The sequence below is a fragment of the Schistocerca serialis genome, chromosome 5 (genome assembly GCF_023864345.2).
Source record: "Schistocerca serialis cubense isolate TAMUIC-IGC-003099 chromosome 5, iqSchSeri2.2, whole genome shotgun sequence".
NCBI lineage: Eukaryota > Metazoa > Arthropoda > Insecta > Orthoptera > Acrididae > Schistocerca > Schistocerca serialis.
In genome coordinates this window covers 382,038,338-382,050,484 of record NC_064642.1, presented here as the reverse complement: position 1 = coordinate 382,050,484, position 12,147 = coordinate 382,038,338, and the positions used below count along the sequence as shown (strand labels likewise).

General features: G+C 39.1%; 1 protein-coding gene across 2 annotated transcripts in view; it reads right to left on the bottom strand.

Moving 5' to 3' along the window:
* Window positions 1–12,147, bottom strand: part of LOC126480779 (centlein-like) — a 539,146-nt gene that overhangs the window by 35,356 nt on the left and 491,643 nt on the right. For both annotated transcript variants that reach the window (XM_050104082.1, XM_050104084.1), the window contains 2 exons: window positions 5,555–5,756; window positions 703–801 (listed from right to left, as the gene is read on the bottom strand). In XM_050104082.1, coding sequence (XP_049960039.1) covers window positions 703–801; window positions 5,555–5,756 — 301 coding nt within the window. The remainder of the gene's footprint in view (window positions 1–702; window positions 802–5,554; window positions 5,757–12,147) is intronic.

Here is a 12,147-nt window from a genome sequence, read left to right as displayed (position 1 = left end):
TACTTAATTTTCTGTTCACTGGTTAAATGTGAGAATTTTATTTTGTTATATATCTTATTTATACTGTTTGGCGGTGCCGATTGTGCTGGGTCCCTTTTTGTGATTGAAAGAAATATTTGCACAAAGTTAATTTTCAAGTGAGACTGCTCCATTGTCAGGAATATTGGATTACTTTGGAGTGATGGAAGTTGGTTTTCAGAATTGTGTATCTTGTAGGTCTACTGAAGCCTGTTTGGGAACCAACAGATGCCAAATATTCAATCATGAACCATTGAAAGGATAATATCAAGAATCAGTCTTCTGGAAAATATTACAAGATCATAGATACAATCTCATCACGACAACACAGAGTTTACATGCAGGTTTAGAACTACTAAAACAAATTGAGACATTAATTTGTAATTAGTTATTTAATTTTATTTGTATATTATGATTGTAGAACAATTTTACCAGTTGTGAAACCATGAGTCAGTCTTATTCCCTACAATTTTTGTTTTCCATGTGTGATTCACATTTATTTGACATAAGTCAGAATAGGTTTTGTGCAGTATTTTTTAAAATTTGGGTGTCATTATAACCTAAAATAGGACATTTTCAAAGTCAATGTAGATTCAAGTACATTATTTTAATAATGAAGAGAAGAAGATTAAGTAGCAAACTCACAAATAAGTAAAACTAACAAATAATTTCATGGTTACTTACTTCAAGAGTTTCAACCTCTTCTCGCAGCTGCTCACATTCACAATTAATTTCATTCAGTTCATTGGTCACCTGCTGTAGTTTGGAATTTGATTCATTCACCTGCAGAATGGAAGCATGCACATCTGAACTAAATGCAAGAAGATTAAATTATTCGCTGTGCTCTTCTGCAGCATGCTATACTCTGTACAGAATTACTTTAGGATTGACAGCTACAAAGGAAGGGCGAGGCTTATGTGGAAGGCCTGGCACATGTTTTGCCAATCGCACAAGACATACAGTCACAGCAACTACACACAGTTGCCAAATATTCACTCTCACTACTACACTTGCCACTTGCACTGTGTTCTGATTCTAGGCAGTTTTCTGTCCCATGTGTTTGTTCAATGTAATTTGTTTTACTTCCTATTATGGCAGTGGGAGCTGTAATTTATTTTGTTGTTACTGCTATTTGTTGTGCAATAAAGACAAGTTAATTATAAAGATAGAAATCTGTTTCTCATACTAAAACCATATGGCACTCACTTGGTTTTTGATGGGCGAAGGGAGCATTATGCATCACATTTAATGCCAGTTATCTTGTGTTATAATAGATCACTGACTGAGTTCTAGTTTGCAGCAGATGAAAATTTAATTTATTCTTAAAATTTCATTCACATAGTGTGTTCATTTATTTTTAATAAAAAAAAAGTATCTTGCTTATCAAAAATTCAATACCGTCATCAATAAATAAATTTTTGTTCATTTCTGTACACCATCTTAAGAAATTTACTGTTATAAACAAAACTGAAATGAGAACATTGTGCATCACTTCCATAAACACTGATGCCACTTCCACCTTTGTACACTGAATGGTTTGCAAATTTGAGCAAGTTGAATGAAGTATTAGATTACACACTAGTTATGCGTGGATTGTGGCAACTCTGTTCCATGCCTCCATGTGCGCCTGCTAAAGTGTCATTCCTAAGGTAATTTTGAATAGAGTATAGTCTGTGAGATTAACTGTTAATGAAACATACATGTGTCTTTTCCCTAGTGTAATTATAACCATTTTGTACATGCAATCCAAGTTATTAGATTATCATGCAAATCAAGATTTCTCTTTAAAGAAGTGAAGGAGAATTACATTTCAAGTACCATCTAAGAATACTAAGACTCAAATCACATTTATAAATCGTCTCAAGTTAAAAAAGCTATGAACTATTATTACTACAGTGCACTAGTGATCATGGTAAATAACAGTGAGGTGAAATGTACATTAATCTACTACAAGGTTTTTTTAATTATCATGGCAGTTGAAAGATAAGACTTGATGTGTGTGTTGTAATGGAACTGTCAAATAGACCTCATTTTGTTATATTATACACTAAAGTTGTGTTAGAAAGCATTTGCTTAATATAATACAAGGTTAGGCGTTGTGATCAATAATCAATATTGAAATTTTATGTTCTTTGTAGCTTGTGACCATGATCTTTGGTCTACAACGGGTTTTTGGCCACTTTAGTTTTGGCCGCAGTTGAGTGTAGTTGTTTTTTGAGTTTTGGCAATAAATATGTATTTTTGTTACAAATAAAACGTGGAATACTGCATCATGATTTCGGTAGCCCAGTGATAATTAAAAAACCCGCACCTTTTCTTGGACCCAGAGAAGCAAAGGAATTGTCGTCTAGACAATGAGAAGCCACATGGACAACGCAGACTCTGCAGCATCAACAAAGGAGACAACATGGCCGTCTCTACCAAAGTACTATACAGCCATCAGCCACACTGTAACGGTGTTCTTATGGAGATAACCTTTCCAGCACAGCAGAGTGGGTTCATGACAGTGTGGAAATAAAGCACAGATATGGTTTTGTAGAATTCTCAATTAATTTTCAATAGCTTTCATGGCATCGAACAAAATTGCTCCTACTCTTCATAATTGCAGCAAAAGTTGCAAACTGATTCCAGTTTAAATTAATAAAATACAGCTTATCCCTGTTTTCCACTAGCTTCTGGGACAGAGCTTTTGCCTGATGAGAGAGAAAATTGACAGTTATTCTAATCACATATGTAACTGGAGATGGGAACCAGGTAATTTAGCTTTTGGTTACAGTGACATTGTGTAATAAAGGGATCAAACAATGGAAAATCCAGGATGGAATGTAACAGTATTAGAGAAGGAAAAGTTGCCACTCACCATATAGTGGAGATGCTGAGTTGCAGATAAGCACAACAAAAAGATTCACACAATTATAGCTTTTGGCCATTTACACCTTTGTCAACAATAGACACACATACACACACATGCACACTCATGAAAACACAACTCGCGCACACGACTGCAGTCTCAGGTAACTGAAACCATGCTACATTGTGTGTGTGTGTGTGTGTGTGTGTGTGTGTGTGTGTCTATTGTTGACAAAGGCCTTAATGTCCAAAAGCTATAATTGTGTATATCTTTTTGTTGTGCCTATCTGCGACTCAGCATCTCCACTATGTAGTGAGTGGCAGCTTGTCCTTCTCTAATATTGTGTAATAAAGGACATTGATTTTTTGTTCTTGATAGGTAGATGAGTACCAGGCCCAATATTGAATCTTTTTGATGGTTTTAATTACAGGTCCACATTCTACCACCTTTAAAACTGTCAAATAACTCCCTGACTTGTTGACAGAAACCTACTGAAAAAACAAACCACCATCTTTTCCCCCTTCATGCTGTTTATGAAGTTTTTTCTCACAATAAATTCTGTGTTAATTCTTATCAGCCTTAATAGGCCTGAACATGAGGCCACTTTTTGTGCTTTTTACTCCTCACTGATAATCTGATGATGGAGAATAGTTTCATAAGCTGTCACCACTTTAATTAACTGTTATGATACTGAAGAATGATTTTGTGTGACTATATTCACAGCTCTCAATAACAAATCATCATACTGTGTAATCAGTGTTTCCCAGCGTACTGGTCTGTACAATATCAGTTTCAGATGCTGCATTGTAACCTGTGCCACGTGCCACTCCACGCCTTCCAATAGTAGCCTCACTGGAATTTTGTTTGCATGAAGCTTATCTCTAGCACATCATTTTGTTCCACAACACTCCCTACCTCAACCTCAACTTTTAAAATCTGTTTGTATATATTGTTATTTTTCTTGAATGTTTCGTCTCCCACTGAGTACTCAATACTACTAGTGCACTGTTTCCCCAGTGAAGTCCATCTATTAATCTAACCCAGAATATCTATTCCAATTACTTATTTGAGCACACACATTTAATATGTAAGTCAGAGATAGATGCACAGACAGAATCTTCAAAAAAATAAAACAAACATGACCATGACTGGGATGTTTGTTGGTGCTAAAACAGGTTCCTAGTGGCATGACATTTTCATAACTGCAGGTACGTGGTTGTTTTCCATGAACAGAAGTAGATGACACAGTTCTCTGTCAAGGATAACAATGAAATGACCATCTGTAGTTTATTTATTGCGATATAAAAAAAAGCTCTGAACAAGTATTAAGTTGGAATAGTTCCTCAGATGTTAAAAATCAGGCAACACAATATAGCTTTAAGAATTCTGGCATAATTTTCCATTTTCACATATTATCACATCATTCTATCCATTATCACACATGATGTTCGAAATTGAGCACAACCATAAAAGAACATTGGTAACAGATGAATACTTGTGATTTAAAAATGAATTGGGTAAAGGAAAAACTGAATTCACTGAGACATTTTTATATGGAGGGTAGTCAAAAACAGCAACCTCAGAAATCATAAAAAGTGTATTGTCAGTTACCGGTTGGTACAGGTTACTAATGTCTGTGAGATGTTTGGCAATAGTGACTCTAGGAGATAATGAAGAATAGTATAAACCTTTGTTCATATTTTCCTACCACAATTAAGTAGCATGATAAAAAGCTATTGGGTTGAAAGCTGAGTGTCATTGTTGAGATACCATGATGTTTCAACAAATGTCATATTCATCATCTTCTGGTGAAGTGGTGAGAGGTTGCAGATGTCCATATATTTATATACGAGGGATAGCAGTCCCCTCCACGTAGATACAGGCATCAGCGACTTGTGTGGTCAGTGGGTGGGTAGTGGGTTGGGAGGCAAAGTGATCGGACAATTCTTGGATCTCTGCATGGGCATCCTTGATCTGTCTCACATGCTGGCCACTGCTGTACACAACTTCCGCATATAGTGTTCCCACACTAAACTTAGTTGATAACCTTCATCCCTTTAAGCTCTATTTATTCCTTTACTATGTTGTCCCAATAGTATAGCAACCTGGTACTCTCAAGAATGCCCATGATCAGATTTAAGCACAGCCTCTGGCCTATCCCAACCCCTGTGCTGCTGGCTACTAAAGACCCTGGTGCCACGTCGAGGTAGAAGGGCAGCAGACTGACTTACAAATAGAAATTCTACAATATTTCATCACTCCCACCAAACTGGAAACTCAGGAGCTTTTTCATTACATGTGATTTTAGTGAAATAGGTTGCTTCTGATCAGAACTAGCTGATGGCATATCTACTTGTAACAATGAATAAGTCACAGAATGCCTTATCATGCTTGAGTTTTAATCCTGCTAGATAGCTATACATAAGAATAATTTTTTATAGCATAGTTCTAACAACAATGCAGTAAAAGCACAACTTCAAATTAACAGCCTAAAGCAATCCAAGACTTATAGTGAGGAAGAGACGAGCATAATAATACATACTCAGTAACCAGGCTGTGACCAATTATGGCAAACTTCACTTGGAGATCCATTGACAATAAGTGAAACATTTGTTCTGAGTGTCAGCCATAGAGTGGCATATGACAAAAAGTTGCCTACAGGACATTTGCACGTAGCATACCTACCTCATTTTGGAAACGCAACTCTGCAGCAGCAAGTGCATCACGCATTTGATCGTGCAATTGCCTAGATGTTCGCAGCTCTGGCCGAAGCACATCATCCACCTCTGCCTGCAGCTGCTGCAATGATGCATCTGCTGCTGAAACTGCCTCCAGCAACTGTGACACCTGCCTCCGCAATCGCGTCCGTTCCATCTGAAGTGATTCCCTGTACAGAAAAAAAAAATATACATATTTATTTAAAAACAAAGATGATGTGACTTACCATATGAAAGTGCTGGCAGGTCGATAGAAACACAAACAGTTAAGGTGGAAAGTGTAACATGAGGCTGAAATGAAAATGAAAATAAAAATATATGGGGAGGGATAAAGGTGGACTGGAAAGTAACTGGAGATCTGGTGTTAAAAAAGGCGAAAATGTGTTGGTTACAGCTGGGTTATGTTGGACTTGGGTTGGTAGACAACGATGTGCACAAAGGTTAGGTGGTTGTGTTGCCGCCAAAACACGTTAGATGACGGAGAAATTCGGGAAAATTTCGAAAAAACTGCGTGTAATACACTCCTGGAAATGGAAAAAAGAACACATTGACACCGGTGTGTCAGACCCACCATACTTGCTCCGGACACTGCGAGAGGGCTGTACAAGCAATGATCACATGCACGCCACAGCGGACACACCAGGAATCGCGGTGTTGGCCGTCGAATGGCGCTAGCTGCGCAGCATTTGTGCACCGCCGCCGTCAGTGTCAGCCAGTTTGCCGTGGCATACGGAGCTCCATCGCAGTCTTTAACACTGGTAGCATGCCGCGACAGCGTGGACGTGAACCGTATGTGCAGTTGACGGACTTTGAGCGAGGGCGTATAGTGGGCATGCGGGAGGCCGGGTGGACGTACCGCCGAATTGCTCAACACGTGGGGCGTGAGGTCTCCACAGTACATCGATGTGTCGCCAGTGGTCGGCGGAAGGTGCACGTGCCCGTCGACCTGGGACCGGACCGCAGCGACGCACGGATGCACGCCAAGACTGTAGGATCCTACGCAGTGCCGTAGGGGACCGCAGCGCCACTTCCCAGCAAATTAGGGACACTGTTGCTCCTGGGGTATCGGCGAGGACCATTCGCAACCGTCTCCATGAAGCTGGGCTACGGTCCCGCACACCGTTAGGCCATCTTCCGCTCACGCCCCAACATCGTGCAGCCCGCCTCCAGTGGTGTTGCGACAGGCGTGAATGGAGGGACGAATGGAGACGTGTCGTCTTCAGTGATGAGAGTCGCTTCTGCCTTGGTGCCAATGATGGTCGTATGCGTGTTTGGCGCCGTGCAGGTGAGCGCCACAATCAGGACTGCATACGACCGAGGCACACAGGGCCAACACCCGGCATCATGGTGTGGGGAGCGATCTCCTACACTGGCCGTACACCACTGGTGATCGTCGAGGGGACACTGAATAGTGCACGGTACATCCAAACCGTCATCGAACCCATCGTTCTACCATTCCTAGACCGGCAAGGGAACTTGCTGTTCCAACAGGACAATGCACGTCCGCATGTATCCCGTGCCACCCAACATGCTCTAGAAGGTGTAAGTCAACTACCCTGGCCAGCAAGATCTCCGGATCTGTCCCCCATTGAGCATGTTTTGGACTGGATGAAGCGTCGTCTCACGCGGTCTGCACGTCCAGCACGAACGCTGGTCCAACTGAGGCGCCAGGTGGAAATGGCATGGCAAGCCGTTCCACAGGACTACATCCAGCATCTCTACGATCGTCTCCATGGGAGAATAGCAGCCTGCATTGCTGCGAAAGGTGGATATACACTGTACTAGTGCCGACATTGTGCATGCTCTGTTGCCTGTGTCTATGTGCCTGTGGTTCTGTCAGTGTGATCATGTGATGTATCTGACCCCAGGAATGTGTCAATAAAGTTTCCCCTTCCTGGGACAATGAATTCACGGTGTTCTTATTTCAATTTCCAGGAGTGTATATTAAAAGGAGTGGTTTTGTGGTGGCAGATTATGAAAATGAGGCTAACAATTGTCTGATAAAGAAATAATGACGTTAAAACCTGTGGGAAGTGGCTAAAAATTATCAGTGATGTGGGAAAAACGGAAATGGAAATAAAGCGAAAGTTATTAGAACCAGCCGAAATGGTTGTTTAAAAGGTGAAAGGAACTGTTTGTGAACTAGAAATGGTGGATTTTATAGTGGCGGTAGTGTTGAAAGCGTTAAAAAAAATTTTTTTGGTTATGGTTTGGAAGTGGGTTACGTATTATTGAGTATATATAGGCGGGATAAAATTGTACAGCAGATTACGGTAAAAAGGAGAAGGTGAATACAAAGTGAAACTACTGGCAAAAACAGAAAGAGAAAATAGGACGACAGAAAAGATTTTGAAATGCAACAGTGACAACAACAAACTTAATTGTTGGGTTCAAATTAATGATATCAATATAACAGAGGGAAACATTCCATGTTGGAAAAATATATTTAAAAACAAAGATGATGTGACTTACCATACGAAAGTGCTGGCAGGTCGATAGAAACACAAAAAAAAATATATATATATATATATATATATATATATATATATATATATATATAATGGAAGGAAACATTCCACGTGGGAAAAATTATATATAAAAACAAAGATGAGGTGACTTACCGAACAAAAGCGCTGGCAGGTTGATAGACACACAAACAAACACAAACATACACACAAAATTCAAGCTTTCGCAACAAACTGTTGCCTCATCAGGAAAGAGGGAAGGAGACGGGAAGACGAAAGGAAGTGGGTTTTAAAGGAGAGGGTAAGGAGTCATTCCAATCCCGGGAGCGGAAAGACTTACCTTAGGGGGAATAAAGGACAGGTATACACTCGCACACACGCACATATCCATCCACACATACAGACACAAGCAGACATATTTCAGACATATGTCTGCTATCCTAATTCATATTGTTGTTATTCCATCCCTAATTTTCCACTGTTTGATTTAATGACCTGAGTATCACAGTACATGGTCCTGTATATTGTAGAACACATATTTTGCTTGTTGTATAGAAAAACTGGACAATTGTGATTTATCAATAGTGTACACCATTAACCAGTTACACTGAAAAACCCAAGAGATTGTGACTTATTCTTTAACAATCCAAAATTTACAATCTGTAGTTTCGCATGACCATTTTCAGACAATAGAAAGTTCAGGTTGGAATATTAACAACACTGTGAAAAGGACAGATTGCTACTCACCATAAAGATGACATGTTAAGTCGGTGAAGGAAGTCGTTGGTATCTTTGATGTGGGCGGCTGAATCTCGGGCAATAAATTGGTATCTTTGATGTTTAGGAAATAGTTAGTAAGGTGTATGAGGAATGAGGTAGTAGGTGTTAAGATATAGTTAGTGTCATGGGCTTAGCCTCCCCCCATAAGAAGCTGGGCCACCTGTGAAAGCAGCTATGTGATATACTAGCATTCATTGTTCAACATTTTATATTGGCATGACTACCAACCAGGTGCCCACAGGATGAATGGCTGCCACCAGACTGTAACCAAGAGAAAAGTGGACCATCCTAAGGCACACATGCACCTGTACATAACATGCTTGATTTCAATGGCTGCTTCACAACACAGGCCATCCAGGTCGTTCCTTCCACCACAAGTTTTTCTGAACTGTGCAGGTGGGAGCTATCCTTACAACACATTCTCTGCTACCAAAATCATCCTAGCCTCAACCTACAGTTACATAGTTTCCCACACCCTCCAACCAACTGTTTCACCCCTTCTCTCCTGTTATCTCCTAACAATTTTCCTCCACTCACTCCCATTATGTGCTGCTATTGGCTAGTGCTTCCATTGGTCTTTTCCCCTTCTCTACTCTTAATCTTACCACTGCCCCATCTTTTGCCCACCCTCTCTCCCTCTCCTGCAGCCTCCAGACACTGTTCGTGTCAGGCCTTTCATGCCACTTCTAGTCTCTGCATGCCAGGCAGCACCAATTCCTATTCACCAACCTGTACCCTGCTATCCCTCCTCCTTCCCCATACCGGCCCAGATTGTCACTCCTATTCAACATGTGTCCGTCGCAGTCTGGCTGGAGTGGCTGAAGGTAGCGGTGATGTGTGTATGAGTGTCCTCCTCTTTTCTGAAGAAGGCTTTGGCTGAAAGCTAATATGTAATGTTCTTTCTATGATGTCTATCTGCAACTCAACTTCTCACCTTTACGGTGAGTAGCAACCTGTTCTTTTTGTGATATTGTTTGTATGACTATTTTGCATCTTGAAAATAACTTACCTCTATTACTTAGACTTTAACACTTATAAAAGCTTATAAAGGTATAATCAAATTTCTCGGTACTACTAGTAGTGGTATTACAAATTAAAATCACGTTCCATTATCTAGTGACACCAAACAAATTTTAACTCATACCAGAGCGGATAGGAAGTCTTCATGGTGGACAATTTTCAGATGCATATGCCAAGATAAAGAGTGTCAGTACTAATAGAAAAGTCGAAAATGATAAAGTGCCACAGGCATATGCATATGAAATATGTCAATGTGAAACCACTATTCAAGAAGGAAATAAAACTGATTCTTCAAACTACTGCCCAATTTCCCTTTTGACGTGCTTCTCCAACATTCTCGAGAAATCTATACATAAGAGAATTGTGGAACATCTGAACATCCACAAGGCTCTTACCCATTGTCAGTTCGGATTCCAAAGAGACCTACCAACTAATGATGCTATATTTTCTTCACCAATAGCGTTTTAGAAGCACTGAACAATAGACTGGCTCCAGTTGGTATATTTTGTGATTTAATCAAAGCCTTCAAGTGTGCGAGCAATGAAACCCTCCTTTCGAAAGCAATATATTATAAGTGACATAGTGGGGAATGTGGTTTCGATTGTACCTGACTGATAGAAAGCAGAGGGTATTGCCTAATCGTGGAGGTAGCACAAGAGCTTCATCTGATTGGGAAACAGTAAGTACAGAAGTGCTGTGCTGGGCCTCTTGCTCTTTCTTATTTTTATTAATGACCTCCCACTTCATGCAAAAGCTACAAGTAAACTTATTATCTTTGCAGATGGTACATCTCTTTTAGTTTAAAAAATACCTCACAATGACGTTGCAACATATGCCAACTTTGTGCTCCATGATCTCAAAACAGTACATTCATTTTTGTGGATCTCAGGAAGTTCATGAGGACATAAGTCTAAGCTGTAATGATCAAGATATACAGCAAGTTTTTTCCTTCAAAATACGTTGGTTTCCATGTCGACCATAAACTAAACTTGCCATATTCTGGACTTGAGAAAAAGACTTAGTTCAGCAACTTATGCTGTATGTATTATAGCAGCAACTGCTACAATACTAGAGCAACCAACCAATGGTAAATAAAGTATTTGTCACTCAGAAAAGAGCAATCAAAATTCTGAGAGGAGTTAGCAGAAATAATTCATGCAGAAATCTTTTTAAAATACATAAAATATTAACAATGACCTCACAATACAGTGTATCCCTTTATTGTTTTTTAATTAAGAACCTACCCATGCAGAAAACCAATAGCTAATTTATAACTGCAACACAAGATCAAAACACAACTTGCATGCTGATAGAAAAAACTTGAGTCTAGTACAAAAGTGGTGTACACTACTCAAGCATGGAGCTGTATAATACACTTCAATTGGACATAAAAAATCTTACCAGTGTAATGCCACAGTTTGAAAGTAAATTAAAAGATTATCTTGTGGAAAACACTTTTTACTCTATTAACAAATTCTTTAATATAAACATTTCTATGCTGTAACTTAAGTATGACACATTGTACTTGAAATATTCGCTATTGCCATAATAGCCTATGTTCACACAAAAATTTTCACTCAGGCTTATGAAATACTTCAGTTGTATCAAATTTCACAAAAATTTTCACTCAGGCTTATGAAATACTTCAGTTGTATCAAATTTGCAGCTTGCAATGTGGAACAATTGTAATTCATTATTTTTGTTCAGTGTAAGAAACGCCTAAGCTTGTAATTATTAGCATATTTTATTCCTACACACATATTACAATTTGTATCAGTTAGCATCTGCAAATACTGATCTTATGTATCGTTATGACTCGTTCTCTATCCATGTAGTTCTCTTCTATACTGGATCAATGGAACATGAATAAATAATAAAATAGAATAACTTTTCTATTATCATTGGTAAAGGGATACAAATACTAATGAAAATCCGGAAACATATTGTCTTGTAAGTGGACTTCAAACACTGAGGTGCATGAGACCCTGCATCTTTTTTCTGAGTATTGATTTTTCAAATGTTATGCCATTTTCTGTGAAGAACTTCATTATCTTCTGTAGATCACACAAAATATTTGATGCAATCGGGGTCAACATCATGGATATGTATCACCAGAAGCAAACCCAGAGAATCACATATAAGAATGAAAAATGGAAACTCACAACAACATCCTCTTCAAAACTTGAATATGCAAACTTCTGGTTGGCAATAACTTGTGTTAACTACAAGGTAACATGATAAGTTGAGGTTAAGTATGTTCTTAAAAAATATTATTTGCAATCAGTCTTAGTTTTAG